We start from the raw sequence: 17,892 nt of genomic DNA, 5'->3' as shown, positions 1-17,892 counted from the left end.
AAGTCCTAAGAACAACAAATCCCTGGGCAGACATCATCTCACTCCTTGCACAAAATTGAGACATGTGGACGCGCAGTTCTGAGTAATTTGTTCACACGGGCCCGCGGAGGCACCAGGAATTGATGGACATATCTGAGAACAGCACAAAGAATCTTCAGTGACAATGAAACCAAAACTCATGTTCCCTCAGTCACATTGCCTCCACCCTGCTCTCGGATCCCAGGGAACCACAGAAGCCACCGTGTCCCTAAAAAATTAACTTTAATACTTTTAGTGAAGCAAGGTTCAAGCTCCCAAGTTTTCTCCTATGAAGAGAAAGGGACTGCAGTGAACCTTTCAGTAGAATCTGCAGCCATGTCTTTGCCATCCCTGCATACACACGAGCCCCTTCATTGCTACACCTTTTCTTCATGTGTGGGTGGTTGCGCATGTACCAAAAACCAATCCTCATGAAAACAACTGACAAGTACCATGTGTGAAATCAGAGTCAGGCCACGTACACAGGTTTCATGCTGAGCTTCCGTACCTCCGTCTAACTCCAATAACAGTAAATATCATGCCACCGAGTTCCCTCTGTTCTGTGAGCCGGGCCAACTCTCCCCACTGATCTAGTCGGAATGGAAACCAGTTCTGGGGTCCTCAGTACCCCGTCACTCAGTTAGTAAACTCAGTAAACTCAGGTCCAGAGATGCCCTGAACCTGCCCCCCCGCCCCACCCCACCCCACCCCACCCCTCCCCCGGCAATAAGATAAACACCTCATCTGCTCATGTCAGAAGAGAGCCTACCTTTAGAGAAAGCAAGATGGATTTCAACTTCTAGAATGCAAAAATTACCCACCCAATCGCCGTAGATAACCCAGAGAAGAATACTGAACAACATCCCACTGGTAACACAGGGCTTGCCTTTGTTTAGGGTCTATTAAATTTAATAACTTCCCCCTCTGTGGCTTTAAACAGAGAACTTCTTCAAAATAAGAGTGGCTCCTATTAGACTTAACTACTTGCCCGTGGCTGTTGGGGCAGAGGCGTGTCTACCAAACAGGTGGCTCTTAATAAAGGAATGGTGCTGTAGTAAAAAAGGAGACGTTCTAGTGTTTTAGTATAGTTGCTTTAACTTTCTGGTTTATTAGTATTAATTGCTGGAGTTTTCCTTTTAACCTCCTTAAGGCGTCACTCCCTCCTGTGAGTTAAGAGTGGCCCTGTGAAAATAAATGTCCACATATACTTGGCACATTACTGAAGCGGCTCGTTTCAAAACTGGACTCAGGGGACTTGACAGAAACTCGGTTATAAGGGACATTTAAAACTGAACTGCATCAACCACTGCCTGGTTTGAAATCACGTGAGACAACCCCTCCTGATCGGCCTTGAATGATCAAATGGGGTTTTTCCACTGGCAATTTCTCGATTTTGTGGTAGTAATAAAACAATTTTTAGTAGCTTTATTTATTAGACTAACGCCTATTCTGCTGACCTTTGGAAATATTATACTTTAGCGACTAAGAGTCATAAAAACAGACATCTTGAATAGTCCTGGGCAGTTGATTAAGTGGAATGTTTTGATATTTAAATATTTTGAAAGAAGAAATTCAAGACCATTTGCTGAAACAAACAAAAATATGCAAACTTCAAAAAGATTAGTTAACTGTCTCATGTAAAAAAAAAAAATCCTACAAATGTAGAAAAAGATCGTCCACACAACCTGCGTTGGCCTCTCCCTGAGTAATGGAGGTGAACGTCACATAGGACCCTACCCTTGCGTCTCTAATTCACGTATCCTAACTCTCTAAGAGACCTCCCCCAAACAGAGAGGTCCATGGGCACAATGACCAAGACCACACAAAAATGTTTGTATGAGTCCCTTCTACTTCACATATGCTCAAGAGTAGTAGACTTAGGTCAATCTGAGTGGCTTTCCTCGGACGAGTAGGGTACGGGAGGAGTTATCTGCAGAGTACAAACTTACGGAGCGTCTCCTTCCTTCTGGAGACTGGCAAGAGCTCACACTCTGACCCACAAGTCAAAGAAACAGTTGTGTTTCTTTTCGTATCGGGTAATTACATAAAATACATTTTGAAAGTCTGTAATTATTTACTTACATAGTATTTTGTAATGACCTGCAGAAAAATAATTATCATCTTTGTGCCAAGGCTCACAAGTGCTTTGAACATCAAAGATGCACGGGTGATAACATTATGACAATGATAAAGACACACAGTGGTCTGGGTTGTTGTCAGGCTTACTTGTCCTCGCCTTGTCACACCTTGCTCTTTGATAGAATCAGTGAGAAACAATTTTGGCTACCTCTGTATAGTGAATATTGTTTTAGGATCCTATAAGATGAAATGAGATAGGGACTCCTGGGTGGCTCAGTTGGTTAGGTGGCTGCTTTCGGCTCAGGTCATGATCCCAGGTCCTGGGATTGAGCCCCACATCAGGCTCCCTGCTCAGCAGGGGACCTGCTTCTCCCTCTGCCTGCCACTTCCCCTGCTTGTACCCTCTCCCCCTCTATCGCTCTCTCAAATCAATAAATAAAATCTAAAAAAAAAAAAATTCCTCCCTGGGGAAAAAAAAAAAAAGATGAAATGGGATAATGTATAAAATCCCTCAGGGGTGGAGGATGCTACTTAAATACAGATTGTTAGGTGATAAGGCCATGCTTACCATCATGAGTATGGGAGGGGAGGAGAACCAACCCCTCCTCCTGCCCCCTAATGTCTCCAGACCGGTTTCTGGTAAGAAGCGTTTGATTTCTCTAATTCAGCTGAACATTAATTAAACTCATTACAGTAAGGGAAGCCCTACTGATCAATTACATAACAGTAATTTATTGTTTAGTCATAAACCTACGACTGCTGCTATTGTTTTTGTTACAATATTGAAGGCTATTCAAGGTTAAGGAAATATTTCCTGAGTCTTTGTTTTGTGCCGATGAACTCCAAGACCTCTGGTTTTGCATCTTTACTTGCGGTCAAGTAGGGACTGTGGGTAACATAGGTTTATCATCTTATTCTATCTATACCTTGCTTCCATGAGGGCCACGGCAGGGACAACACAATACAGCATCCATCGCTGTCATCATCGTAATTCGTTAAGGTCTACCATTTGTAGCTACACTTGAAAAATTACTCAGGGGGGATACCCAAAAAGGAAGTTGTAAAATTGGATTCTCTGAAGATCTTTAAGTATATTAAATGATGGCCTTTCTTTGGAATGGTCTTTCAGGATGAAATAGAGTTTCTTTAGGAACGGTACTTTCTGAAAGATCTTTCTGGTTGCTGTTATTCCTATGATCCCTCGGAAAAGAACATGATCTTGCTATTTTTCCAACATTATAATGAAACAGTTATTTTCTCATAGTGTGTCATTGACCTTTTGTGAATGGCTCCCAACTGCTTTTAGCTCTATACACATTCATTCTAAATCTACACAGTAATAATGATAGCAAACATTGAGTACTTCTACGTGCTAGGCACTGTGTGTAGTGCTTTATGAATGCCATCTGGGTATTCACTCATTTAAATATTTAAATTTTGTTTGTTTGTTTTAACTATGCTCTGTGATGGATCCATTTTACAAAGCAAATAATCCCCTTTAAGAGTTCAGATTTTTACCCGCTTAACTCATTTCTAGGACTTGCCTGCCAATTATATACAGGTAAGCAATTATTACAAAACAACTTCTGCTTCGTAATATCAGCTACAATCTGTTGAGCCCATAGTGCGTATGCAGTGTGCAGACAGCACTTTACATAAAGCATCTCACTGGATCCTCATGGTAACCCTAGCAGATTAATATCATATCTCTATTTTACAAATAAGAAAGCTAAGTTTCAGAGAAGTAAGGAACTTGCCTGCTATGTGCATGAGCTGGGACTCAAACCTGAGTCTGAACCTCCAGTCCTACCCTACAAGTAAGGACTTCTTTCTCACCCATGATCCTATGAGAGTATTTTTGTGTCCCCTTCATATAAGGAGATGAGAACTGAGTTCTCTACACAAAAGCATGAACTGCTCTGGAAAGCATCACAAAAAGGGAACACAGGACTGCCTAGAGATGAAGTTTAGTATTTTAGCTGTCCATGTTATGGAGAGAAAGCATCCTAGACCTTAGGGACAGCTTTAGATATCGGGGGGAATAAGACAGAAACTCTGCAAGGTGGCGCCTTGGAACCCACGAGATGGGCTCCATTCTCGAGAGGTCCCTAGGACCGGCCCCCAGGGAAGCGAAAATGGTGCTCACGCCAGCTGACGTGATCCCCAAGCCCCACGGGCAGCACTGTGGGATGCGGGCACAGCCCCGTGCCCAAGAGCAAGGTCAGGTAAGTCACGGTTCCTTCAGTTCCCTGACAGTCCCTATCTAGTTCTTTCTTCCTGTTTCCCAACATGCTGACAAGAGGGATTTTCTGTCCTCCTCCCTTTAATGTTTATACAGAACCTCCCACCCTGGCACCACGTTAACTTGGCCAGGAACGACTCAGAGAAATGTTTGGGGCAGGAGGAAAAAACTGGACTAAACTCAGTTTGAAACTAGTTTAGAGCAGAGGCTTGTCCCTACCCTTGGCCTCAGATCAATATGCGGCTGGATAATTCACCCGTTTCTGCCCCTACTGCCTCTTCTGTGAAACGGGCAGAGTTGTGTGGTATGGCCTTATGGAAACGTTTTAAATAGGCATCAGTCAAGGGACTCAAAGTAATCTCGCTGTTCTGTAGGACACACGTAAATGACGAACCACAGCGACTACACATTTATGCGGCGTGTTCCCAGTGTTCTCTGCAATGGTTTTCCCGCTGAATCTGATGCGAATGCACCTGGGTGAGAAAACGCTGTAGAGCAGGGTCTCTAAAGCTACAATCACTCCCTGAGGTTTTTTCCTCTAGATACAGCCAGAGGACAAACAGCAAAATCTGCTTCAGCCACAGAGGGTTGGACAGATGGAGGCCCCAGAGGACCCAAAACAGAAGCAAGTTTGCACAAATCTGTCCTGGCCCAGCGTCATTTTGGCCCAACGTGAAACAAAACAGACTCGGTAGAAAATACAGAAGGAATGACCAGAACTCATTCAACACCGTCCAACCCTGTGCCTCTGATCCCACATCAGCCCTCGTTCTCCCCTTACTGCGCCTTACTCATCCCTTCCCGTGTCTTTAACTAATGTTTAACTAATGTCTTTAACTAAAGGAGGTAGTCATTCCTGTCAAGGGAAATGATAACTAAAATTCTATACTCTGCACAATTCCCCCAAGATATACCACGTGATTCATAAAAATAGTAACAGCAGTTATAATGAAAAGGGGTAACATGGTTTTCCAAAGACTCTTGTGGTTCTCCCTCCACCCCTCTTCTTACCCTACTCACCCCTGCGGGAGTCCATCTGCTGTAGAAAATGTGAAGGCACTAGGACCAGAGAGCCCTTTCCTGCCATTTGCTTGAGAAACAAAGCCTTCCCTCCTCCCAAGTGGAAAGAAATAAAGGAGTCTGAACTAATCAAAACCTGCAAGCCTGCTGGTGGAGCTTCAGCTTGTCAGTGATGCAACTCAGCGGAGTGAGTAGCGGCTTCGAGCTTTGCAGAAAATGAGAGAGGGAGAGAAACAGAGACAGAAACACAAAGAGAAAGAAAGAGAGGCATTAACCTGGCCAGGAGTCAAACAGGTGCACGGAGCGCGAATGCTGAGCAGAGTGTCTGACACATAGAGGATCCAACCGTGTGTGCCTCAGTGGGTCTACTTCTTTATTTATGGGGGGCCATGCTCCGGTCTGCATGTCAGGGCTGTACTGAGAGAATTTTTTTTCTTATTCACAGGACTCATACGGTTGGCCGAGAGCCTTTAACTTTCCTCTACTTGCCAGTGTGAAGGCTCTGTACACTTTCTGGCTCTCTAGGATGAATTCTCTCCGTGATAGTGAGAGAAGAGGCCAGAATGTTCGCCTCATGCACTTCCACCATGAGCCACACATTTCTGCGGTGCCTCTGGAATAACGGATGTGTCAGCACCAGGGCTGCCACGTCGAGAGCGACCGCGGCATGCTAGATGGTTCGTGGAGAGGCTACCTCCGTCTGGACTTGGCCCTTGGAGGCCACACATGGCCTTTTAAGAGTCTTCCAGGCCTCGCCACACTTCAAATGACTAGCTTCTGATAAGGATCTTAAGTTTGCAGGTGCTCGCTCTCAGAACGAGCCAGCTTGGACTTCTGGGGGTTAAGAGGCTCTAGAGATGGAAGGCTGTGCCATTGGTCTGTAATCTGGTTTACAGGTGGATGTTGAGAAGAGAAAGAAATGCAAGCAAGGAAGGCCTGGCATAAGACCCTCAGGAGAAGGCCCCAGTTGAGACAGCACCCACCAAAGGGGCCACAATTCAGCAGGACCAAAACTGGGTGGCATTCAACGTCATCTTAAGAAAATGATGCCAGCTCTGGTGGGCTTTGAGTCTTTTAATTTAAAATGTTCAAGGACTTGATAACCCCATCATTCAGAGGACGCGGTTTTACCAGCTGTCGTACCCTTGCCCACACACCTCTAATAGAGAGTTCCTGGAGCTTCAGCCCATCCTACAACCCCAGCCCAACCCCTGCACGGGAGTGGGTTTGTAGTTAAAGTGTGGTCTTTACCTGAAATGCGCCTGGGCACGTCGGTGATGGCAGGAAGCCCCGTGCCCCGTGTGGAAGACAGCGGGGTGGTGGAGTGAATGGACGGGGACGTCATCTGGCTCAGGTAGGAGGGGTAAGACTGGTCATAGGACCACGGTGGGGAAGACTGTGCCTGCCTGGGGTCTGGGAAAAAGAAGAAAAATCTTTAGTGTACCGGCCACTGTGGACTTCAAACAGGCAACCTCAAACTGAGAAAGGATAAAGCAAGAGAAAAGTGAGACTCTATAAGGAGTGTTTATTTCCTACGACCCCCACCCCCCACCCCTTTCAGGCCCTGCATGGCACACAACTTTCTGGACTTCCAGGCTCGATGAGTGTGACAAAAATGGGATCATGACTAAGGACTATTTCTCTCTCTCACATCAGTATTTCTATTTGGAAAGGCTAACGGCCATCCAAAAAACAATCTGCTTCAGTTATCTTTACAAAGTTGAATTCTACTTTATTTATTTTCTGTATCTTCTCATATTACTTCAATGAACACATATTGTTCTTATCTTTTTTCTTAAGATAGAATTTCTTTGAACAACCAACTTGGTTAAGGAATAGGTAGACTGCTGCATTTCCGGCTATTATCTTTCAGATGTGCTCTTTGGTTTATAAAGTGCAGGATTCCATGATTTCGCTTTCTTTCCAGGCAGGTCAATGAATGACACTTTCTAGCAGGTGGTGGGGGAGTGTTAGGAGGTTGGGGTAGAGAGGAGAACAGAGGGAGCAGCATGTGAGAAGAACACAAAGGAGGGCAGCCAGTTATAGGATTTTCATGCTAAAGCTACCCCAGAAAATAACCTTTAAGAAAGAGACAAACTTAATTTCAAAGTCAACTGCCATTAAAAACTGAAAAGCCTCAGGGGTACCTGGGTGGCTCAGATGGTTAAGCATCTGCCTTTGGCTTAGGTCATGATCCCAGGATGCTGGGGTGGAGTCCCGCATTGGGCTCCCTGCTCCTTGGGGAGCCTGCTTCTCCCTCTGCCTCTGCCTCTCTCTATCATGAATAAATAAATAAAATCCTTAAAAAAAAAAAAGAACTGAAAAGCTTCAGGGCTCCTGGGTGGCTCAGTTGGTTAGGGTCCGCCTCTTGATTTCAGCTCAGGTCATGATCTCAGGGTCCTGATCTCAGGATGGTGAGATGGAGCCCTGTGTCAGGCTCTGTGCTGAGTGTGGAGTCTGCTTATGATTCTCTCTCTCCCTCTGCCTCTGCCCCTCCCCCACCCCCTCTTAAAAAAAAAAAACAAAAACTGAAAAGCTTCATCACCATCCAGTTTCAATGTTAAGCATACGAGTTTCTGACAGTAAGAAAATGACCCAAAACAGAAGAGCAGGGACACGTCTTTCATCCTACTGGAATCTCTTTTAAAGATGCCACATGTTTGGAATACAGCCTAGTGTTACCTAGTCATTGTAATAATAAAAATAATGGGCAGCCAACTTGTTAGGGTTAACTGCTGAGCATTAACAGTATCTTTTGATGTATCTCCATGGGGTTTCCTGGAGGCACAAGCTCAAGGCCAAGTACATTTATCAAAGGAGCTTCAGTCTACATAAGTAAAACAGGTAAATCTGCTGTATATTTACAGTGTGTATTTCAAACCGTTTTGTTCTTACTGGAGGGCTAATCAAACAGATTCATAAGCAAATTTCTCTTAACTTTTTTTTTGCTAATTTTAAAATGTTTTGCTAATTTTAAAAATTCTAATACACAAGGCTGTTCACAAGACAGCACTGTATATTAGAATATTCAGGGACTTTGGAATGTGCAGAATTAGGTTCAAGTCTGAGACTTCTACTTTCTAGCTGTGTGATTTTTGGTTAATTACTCAGCAACTCTGAGCCTCGGTTTCCTTATCTATAAAAGAGGATGGGGGGGTAAATTATGTCTGAATCACAGGGATATGAGAATTACTTGAGAAAACCACGAAGAGATGACTAGCACAAAGAGGCACTCGGTAAGTATTGATTCTTATCTTTTTTTAAAAAGAACTGTTGGTGACACAAGGATAGTCTCACAGTTAAAACAATCTGAATTGGCACTAATACATTTGGAACAGGTTTAAAATTATTCCCCTAACACCTATCAGCCTCTGAAAATGAAAAGCTTAATTTTTTAAAAACTATTAATATGTTTGAATAGTCAATGCAGACCTATCTCTAAAAATAAAAATGAGTATAACAAGACTTGGATATTTCTGAAATGATCCCTCTTTTAAAGCCTCTCGGTTTTTCCATACATTCAAAGCCAGTTAGTTTCAGCCATTTCTTGTTTATTTGTTCAATTCAGAAACAATTTATTTAAAGGCTGTCTAAATAGGACATACTGAGTCAAAATAATTAAATACATCTGGATATTTATCTGATGTTTACTATATCAACAGATACACAGAAAAATTTCATCCAGCTCAATTTTAGGGAACATTTACTGGAGTTCGTAATTTGAATGAAAGTATAGTACTGTAAATGGTTAACATAAACTTTTCCTTCAGAAAGGGGACTTGGTCATTAAAGTAATGAACTTTCGTGCTTTAAAAAGTTCAAGGCTGAGATTGTATAGATTGGCAACATTTCAAATCAGAGTGAGTGGTCCTTGTTATATATCTGATACTGACATGCTTCCTTGTTTTAACCATTAATGTAATTCATTACGTTTCTGAGAAATGTAAATGACCTTCAGATGGAAAAGGATGCACTCGTCACAGCAACAGAAAGCAATCTCATAAAAGCAAGGCCTTCTCTCAGGCCACATTTTCAATAGACAGACAAGAATCACATAGATAACTGAGCTGGGCACACAGGACTCCGATCTGGATTTGAGTTCTAATCTAACTTGACCGGATGACTTCCGGAGCAAGTAGTTTAACCTGCATGTACATGCTGTTAGCAGTAGTATAGGGCTCCCTGCCTAAAAACGGGGAAAAATACAAAGAAATGTAAAGAATGACTAAAGTTATTAACATTTAAAACATACCACAGAGGAATCAGGGAACTTAATCTGGGCAGCCTTTCAGTTCTCCTTGCGCAGAGGGGCAGCCCAGTCTAGGGAGAACAAGTGGACTTTCTAGCGAAAGGATAGGAGTTGGAACCCTGACTCTGCTATTTATAAGCTGTGTGGTAGGGAATTCTCTGAATCTTAGTTTCCTCCTCTGGAAATAAGGGAGCATAACATGGTAAAGTGAATATAACAAAATGGTCCTGTGCTCTCACTGGGCAGACAAGCTCCCCACTGTGCTGGAGCTAGCCACTTAAACTTCAGGGCCTCAATAGCTCATCTATAAAATGGGAATAATGATGCTTCTTAGGGTTGCTGGGAGCATTCCATGAACATGGCCTTATCTGATGAGTTATCTGGCATTCCTGGTACATATGAAGTACGTCTTAAATACAAGTTATTATTGCTATTTGTAAAATGAGTATCATAACAACGACTACCATGTTTGTCACAAAAGTAAATGAGATAATATAAGTAAAAGCATTCAGTAACTGTCAAGTGCTATATTAAAATTATTACTATTCTCTTTAGGAGCTCACATGGTCAAGGCCCTGCTGTGTGACATGGGTTATTATGTTTCTTTATGCTGCTGAGCTTTATTTATTTATTTATTTATTTATTTATTTATTTATTTGAGAGAGAGCAAGCACATGAGAAGGGGGAGGGTCAGAGGGAGAAGCAGACTCCCCGCCGAGCAGGGAGTCTGATGCGGGACTCGATCCAGGGACTCCAGGATCATGACCTGAGCCGAAGGCAGTCGTCCAACCAACTGAGCCACCCAGGCACCCTATGCTGCTGAGCTTTAATCACTTCACCTGTAAAATGGGTATGATAATACCATCTCAGAGTTGTTGTAAGGATTAAATAATACACAGGGAGTGGCAAATCATCATTATCATTCAAAAAAATTAAAAATCTGACTCTAAATGATCCAGGGGGCTGGGTTGTCTAGTGTTATTCTTGAAGTTTTCTAAGATCAGACTCAACAGAATTTGGTGCGATGCCTGGCACATAGTAAGTGCTCAATAAACAAACATTCAAGGAACCTCCCAGGGTGGCTTGAGTGAACAATGAAATTTTATAATGAAGTAGTAATTACTCATTCTCTAACTTCCCCTTCGGCGATAAAAGAAGTTGGATCAGTGAGGTTTTAGTTTCTGCATCAAGTTCCTGACTTCGAGAATATACACTAGAACAGTCTACCAAAGGATAATTTTGCTTTTAGTGGTGGTCCTTCCTGAAGATACCAAGATTAGCGAAAATAACTTCTCACTATCCTTAACAAGTGAGGTCTCTCTTTGGTTTTTTGTCCCAGAGGACAGATTGCAGAGCCCAGCCAATCTTTTTCAGGGTAACCATCCTAAGATTCTATGATAATGATCTACTTAAGGAGAGAGAATTACTATAGAAAAATAAGACACAAGAACTGCCATATGGGGGTTCACTAGATCACACAGAAATAATATAAAAAGGAGACAGTAATCTCTAAAAAAAAAAAAACACAAACGGTAACAGTCTCCAACACCCCAAGGCCCTCTCTAATACGCTGTGAATGATATCATCAATCCCAGCTCCACCGTTTCTGGCCTGTGTGATTGTGGACAAATCATATATAATCTATCCAATCTTCAAGCTTCCTAGTCTGTATAATGGTGATAAATAAGAAGACCTTCCTCCTCAGGTTGTTATGAAGGTCAAACCAGATAAAGTAGTAAAGAGTGAGCTCATGGGAAGAACCCAACAAATGTTCACCATTGTTAAAACCTCTACCTTTCCTGAACCTTCATTCTACATTTATGTTTCCAGCCCATAATCTCTTATCTTAGCAAAGGACAATTTTTAGAAAGCTTCCTGTAGTTTTAAAGTCCACTATTTGGGGAATATATCCATGCTGGTCATGTCAATATCCTTTATGATCATTAAACTTTAATGGTGTTCTTTCTTAGTCTTGGTTTCTCCCAGACCAAGAAATCCTAATCTGTCTTCCCATTATTCTTTTAATATGTACACCTTAACTTTTTTCAAACCTGTAATGGAAAAAAGAGCTATAAAATATCTTGCTTCCTAAATGCCCCATCACCAAGAAAACATAATCCTATCATAAATACACAATTACAGCATATTTGCTTTGTTATGGACAATTATTAATGCTTACAATAGAGAAAAGTCACCTTAACCTGATCTCATAAACAGTTTTGGAACTCAACTTCCTGAAGAAACTTGAGACTTCTGAGATTCTCTGTGAACTTGGGTGAGTCAGAGAAGGTGACTGGTGGTTTTTAGGCATCACTGGTCAATCCTAAGGTTGCTACCAGGGAAAGGTGTAAGGCCTTGTTCTGAGACAAACCTACTAATTAGCCATTCACAAACAAGAAACTGTCTTCACCCTGATTTCAGGTCCCATGGGGCTGATAGAACCCACTCCTTCAGTCCACCCCACCCAGATGGTTTGTCTCTTTGACTGCAGGAACACAGAGGGAGGTACCGTGTCTTCCACTCCAACATAAATGAGAATATTCTTGATTTTCGTGTCTCAGAGGATAGAAGCAACTCTCTATAAGCAACTACTCATAAGCACCCACGAGCTTTCAGAGGATAAGTGAACTTTCTTTCTCAGAAATTGTTCAAAAGAAATGAAAACTGCTATTGAGCTTTAAATATTTTATGGTGTTTTTAAAACTATCACTCACTATTTTTACATGACAATCCTCAGAAACAGCATTAATATATTTTTATGACCATATTATAGAAATTCAAAGTATTGACATATGTTTTTATATAGATATGACAATTTAAAAACAAAACTTTCGGTGCTTTTTTTTTTTTTATGTGCACATACTCCTTAGTGCTTGGGAAATCTGAAATCCTAAATAGGACATGAGCATTTAAATAGGACTGTACCCTATTTCTCCCCCAAACTTCTCTGCTCTCACCTAAAATGGGGGTTTTAAAAAGGGAATTTGTGATCAACTTTGACCTGTAAGATAAACTTGAGAGAAAATCAGGTCTTCCCTCTATGAGGGAACTGCTGTACTCACAGCCAGGAATTGACAAGCAAGATGACTAAATGAGAGAGGAGAGAAAGCAGCAGAGGACCTAGGGCAGAGAGAGCTACTAGAACCTGGTTGAAACCACTGAGAAAATGGGCCCCAGATCGAACTGTGCAAGCCTACCAAGAACCACCACCAGGCACATAAGGTCAGGCTACCTAGTAGACACCTCGGGTCTATAACTACACCCTTCCAGAAGAAATCGTGGTTTCCTCTGTGAGAACAGACCAAATCTAGCTACTTAGGGTTCAGGTTGAATAAAAAGGAACCAGTCATTTGACATAAAGAACCCTTCAGAACAGACAGAGGGGCAAACCATAAGAGACTCTTAAAGGTAGAGAACAAAGTGAGGGTTGCTGGATGGAGGGAGGTGGGGGATGGGCTAGATGGGTGATGCACCTTAAGGAGGGCACTTGTTGTGATGAGCACTGGGTGTTGTATGTAAGTGATGAACCACTGAATTCTACTCTGGAAACCAATACTGCACTGTATGTTAACTAACTTGAATTTAAATAAAAACTTGGGAAAAAAAAAAAGAATCCTTCAGCATTGGTTCTAACTGAGGCAGAGTCTATCAGAGACACCGCGACTACCAACACTGTGTGGTGACACCAGGAGCCCAGAGGTCTGTGAACACTTTACAGTCTCTCTCCCAACTCACTAAGTCAAGGGCAAGGCTCTTATTAGCCGTCCCTTTTCCATCTGCGAAGTACAAATGGTCGTTACTGCCACCTTAACAGGGATTTTGAGGGGCTGGGGGAGAGGAGTTTTTGCATGCTTTTCTGGTGGAGCAGCAAATTATCAATTCTTATTGTGATAAACAGCTTCTATATGCCCATGTGGCAGTGGGATGGCCTAAGGGGCAGATAGGACACAAAAGACCTTTCCTGCCTTGAAAAAGCTTAGGCAAGCAGTTGGGGAAGTTAAAACGGACAGATATAAACAATTAACTCAAAAATGTTCAAAGCATGTACTTGTATCTTTAAAAACCACTCTAAAGATAGAAATGAACCTTGGGGCAACAATGTCAGAGGGGATTTCATAAATTCTCTTTCTAGAGTGCTGTTCCTTCTGCTTGGGCTACATGGAGCTTGTGCCATAAACCCCCAAAACAAAAAGTACAGAAGGCAACATACCCAGGAGATGCTCCCAGATGCTAGTTGGGGAAGAGTGGTTCCCATGTCTCAAGGTGTCTTAGCATCAGGCAAAAATGGAGACAACCATTTATTTAAACCTGTGGATGTAAGAAGAGCAAGCTCTCTTCTTTGAGTTGGACCATAGCTTCTGAAGTTCAGTCACCAGTATGGGGAAAAGGAAGGAGTGGCCATTCATCTCCTACAACGGTATAGAAAGAGTCACGGCTCTGAGAGGATCCATACTCTCAAACGACTGGAAGGTAATTCCATGTCTGCATAAGTGGACTCCAAACACTTGGGGGTCAAAAAAAGAGAGGAAGGAGGCAGATCGTTAGAAAAAAAGACACCCTAGGAAAATGAAGAGACTCTAGGAAAATATGTAGAAATCTTGTCTTAAGTTTGAGTGGGGGCGGGGGGAGAGCAGAGTGGGAGTGAGCTGTGTGAAAGCCCAGTGAGGGGTTAAGCGTGGAAACACAGTGGTTGTGCTTAGCGGGCCTCCTTTTGTAAACACTTTGGTTAAACGTGCATGGGTGTGAAGAAGGGCCTGCTTGCCTAAGAATCACTCACAACAAGGCACACCATGCACATGGTGTTGAACTTCACGCAGAGACGGGAGGAAACAAGTTAACAGGGGCAAAGCCTGAACCAGCGCCCAAAAGGCTCCTTCCTGCTTGTGGTGCCTGGAGGCTTCTGTGTAATGTGACCCTACGGGAGCCAATGGTTTCTGCCAAAGCTCCGTGTGTCTACCGGGAGCACCTGCTCTATTTGGGGAGCCGGGTACAATTAGAAAGCTCCACGTTCCCCACCCCTTAGCCTCCACCCATTTTTTCCCCCTAATCAGTACTCACATCAGCCTGTGTAAACCTCAAATATTTCTTAAGAAAACTGGGGTATTTAAAATGAACTGTGTGGGGCACCTGGGTGGCTCAGTCATTATGCGTCTGCCTTCGGCTCAGGTCATGATCCCAGAGTCCTGGGATGGAGCCCCACATCGGGCTCCCTGCTCAGCAGGAAGCTTGCTTCTCCCTCTCCCACTCCCCCTGCTTGTGTTCCTGCTCTCGCTGTCTGTCTCTCTCTGTCAAATAAATAAATAAAATCTTTAAAATAAATGAATAAATAAAATAAAATGAACTGTGTATAGAGTCTACTAGTTTACGATTTATACCCTCCCAGCTGCTACCAGGGTCAAATAAAGCCAGTCATCTCAACAGAGAAGCAGGTTTACAATTTCCTATCCTAAACTATTCCTGTCATATTACTATCATTCACAATACAAATACCCTCACGTCCATATGTACATTAACTCCCATTTCAAAACAATTTACACTAAATACTAAATGTTTAAATTCTGTCTTCTCTAATAACCTTGTTAGCTAGACTGGATTTTTAGAATGAGCTCTCCCACTCACTTCTGTGTCTCTTGACTAGTAGGAAACATGGTTCTTAAAACAAACAGGCTTCTCCCTCCCAGCACAGGAAAGCCCTGGACTGGAGGCTTTGGCACCAACGGTGCAGCCACGCACCACTGATTTACCTTCTCGGAGTCTCACCGTTTGCACCTGGAAGAGGAGATGAGAACGGATGGGTTATGGCTAAGATGTTTTTTCAAGTAGGAAATGCCACAATTCTAACTACTCAGGAAAGCGGGCTCCCTACCCTCAGTCCCTTCTGGAGACAGAGTTGTCACTGAAATTACTAAAGGTGTGTTGAGCAGACTTGGGCTGGCTGTGAAAGGTGGCTGAGGACTGGCCCTCACAGCAACCCCCATTACAGAGCAGAGAAGACCCCAAGAGCAGGGTGCTGACTCCCCCTCTTGTCCCCACCCAGGGCTTCCTCAAACGGACCAAGATGGCTACCTGATTCATCTGGCAGAAGACCAACCCAACTGATTCACAAAGCTGCATACTGAAATCTGAGAACAAAGCAGCACACTGTTTGAATAAAACTGGATGCTACGTAGGGAACACCGGGCATGATGAGTGGTGTCACAAGCAAACAGTGGGAGAAGAGGGACTTAGTCACTCTTAGGAGACGATAGCAGGGAAGAGAACGAGAAATGATATGTACAGTATAAGAGGTCATATGCCACAACAAAAGTTTAAAAAAAAAAACAGAAGGAAGTTGAATTAAGACAAGGTAATGAGAAGTGCCTTCAAAGCATCACCAACTTTTAGATGACTGGGACTCGTAACTGTCTCATAAAAAATGAGGGAATTGTCTTATTTAGAAAAAAAAACTGAACAGAAGAAACAAGAGTCTCTACCACATGTCACACCTAATCTGGCCTCAGCCTTGGCAGACCCTGGACCTCAATGGTAAAGCCAGCAGAAGGATGGGAATAAGCTACACACCGAACCAGAACTGGTTGAGATATAACCGGGATGTGGGGCTGGCCAGGGGGAATGAACTTCTGTTCAAATCCCCATACTGAAGTGGGTATAGTCAGTTCAGGTCAAATCAGACAGATGTCAACATCCAGGGGGGTCAGCTACAGCAGCTAGGGCATTATAGAGGGTCCCCAGACACGGTGATTCCTGCTGTCAGATGGATGATGGTATCCGTGGTGCTAAGAATAATCCCCTGCTCATTCATTCGCCCATCCAACCATTCACTCATTCATTCGAAAAATAGGGACCAAGCGGCCTCCTGTGGTAGGGGGATAGGCATGAGGGATATTAATGGTGAATAAGGACAGACCTAATCCCTGCTCTCAAAGACTGACATGCATCAACTAATCATGTAACTGTGATAAGTACTAGAAAGGAGAGTCCTTGGCACCATGGCAATGCACAGTGGGGGACCCCAACCACACCTGGGGGGCCTATGATGTGATGTGACATGATGTGATAATTAAGGCAAGAACTCAGTGGCAAGCAAGAGTCTGGCAGATCAGTAGGTAAGGGTAAGAGGGCTTTAGGCAAAGCGAACAGTGAGTATCAGGTTCCTGGGACGGAGGCAGCACGGTTTTTGGAGGACGTAAGACAGCCAGTGTGGGTGGATTACCGACAAAAGGTTCAAAATCGTATGAGAGGAGAACAGGGGAGGAGTCAGAGCAGGCAGAACCTGCTGGGCCACACTAGAGGTTTGGGGCTTTATCCTAAGTGCAATGGAAGGTCACCGAGGTGTTCTAAGTATGAGGTGACATAATCAGATATGCCTTTTTAAAATCTCCGTCTGACAGCATCATAATAGAAACAGGGCACAAGTCCAGTCTAGGACTGGGCAAACAGGTAAAGGTGTATAGGGCAAACAGCAGCTGAAATGGCCGAGGCGCAGAGCCCGGGAAAGCCAGCAAGCAGCCTGGGGCACTTAGCTGCTTCCACACACCATCCGACCACCACAGGGCTGAGGCTCCTGAGATCCCTGAGGCTGGATCAGATCAGCTCTGGCTGAGCAGGGGAGCCTGCGGTGACCGGCCTTGGGCCTGCCACTGCGATCTGAGCAGGCTCCGCCTCATACCTTCTGGTTCAGGGGTAAAGCCTGGGCACCTGCCCTTTTAACAAGCTCCCCAGGTGATGCCTAATATGCGCCAAAGTTTGAAAACAATGGGCATAATTTTTACTGCTGACAGTCAGAAAGGAAAATTACCCAACACTACTCTGATTTAATCTTCCCTATCAAGAAGAATGATCTTCAAATAGAAGGAGCAAAACAAACATGCTTCAGAGGACACTGAGGCCCAGGGGAGGAAGAAGACAGAGGAGAGAGACTTGTGCTTTAAACGAATTCAAGGTGCTCTCCAAGATGAGTTATACCGCACGATATTGCAAGATTTGTGGAGACTAGGGGGCAGAGGGCTTCTATTTGACAGAGCAGGGCTACAAAGTTTTATTAAGTGAAGTCTGTCTCCCCATAACTCCACTCACTACTAATCTTAGCTTTGCTCTCTGGCTTTCCTCTTCCCCCTGAGAGTCATTATTTGAAGGTAATGCATTTGAAGGTGAAGTATTTGAAGGTAATGCCTTTACTAGACAATCGCTAGACATTCGCTTACTCCATTCCCCTTATTCTGAGAAAAGCACTACCGTTGGTCAGATCTAAATGTCAACTAGTTTTTTTGGAGCCTCTGTGGGT

General features: G+C 43.5%; 1 protein-coding gene across 4 annotated transcripts in view; it reads right to left on the bottom strand.

Annotated features, from left to right (window-relative positions):
* RUNX2 (RUNX family transcription factor 2) overlaps positions 1 to 17,892 on the bottom strand; it is a 124,455-nt gene that overhangs the window by 30,624 nt on the left and 75,939 nt on the right. For all 4 annotated transcript variants that reach the window (XM_034991611.1, XM_034991612.1, XM_034991613.1 and 1 more), the window contains one exon: positions 6,611 to 6,772. In XM_034991611.1, coding sequence (XP_034847502.1) covers positions 6,611 to 6,772 — 162 coding nt within the window. The remainder of the gene's footprint in view (positions 1 to 6,610; positions 6,773 to 17,892) is intronic.

This window comes from Mirounga leonina, unplaced genomic scaffold (assembly GCF_011800145.1).
Source record: "Mirounga leonina isolate KUSES-001 unplaced genomic scaffold, KU_Mleo_1.0 Mir_53, whole genome shotgun sequence".
Lineage (NCBI taxonomy): Eukaryota > Metazoa > Chordata > Mammalia > Carnivora > Phocidae > Mirounga > Mirounga leonina.
The sequence above is the reverse complement of the archived record's forward strand: the minus strand, read 5'-3'. Positions and strand labels throughout refer to the sequence as shown.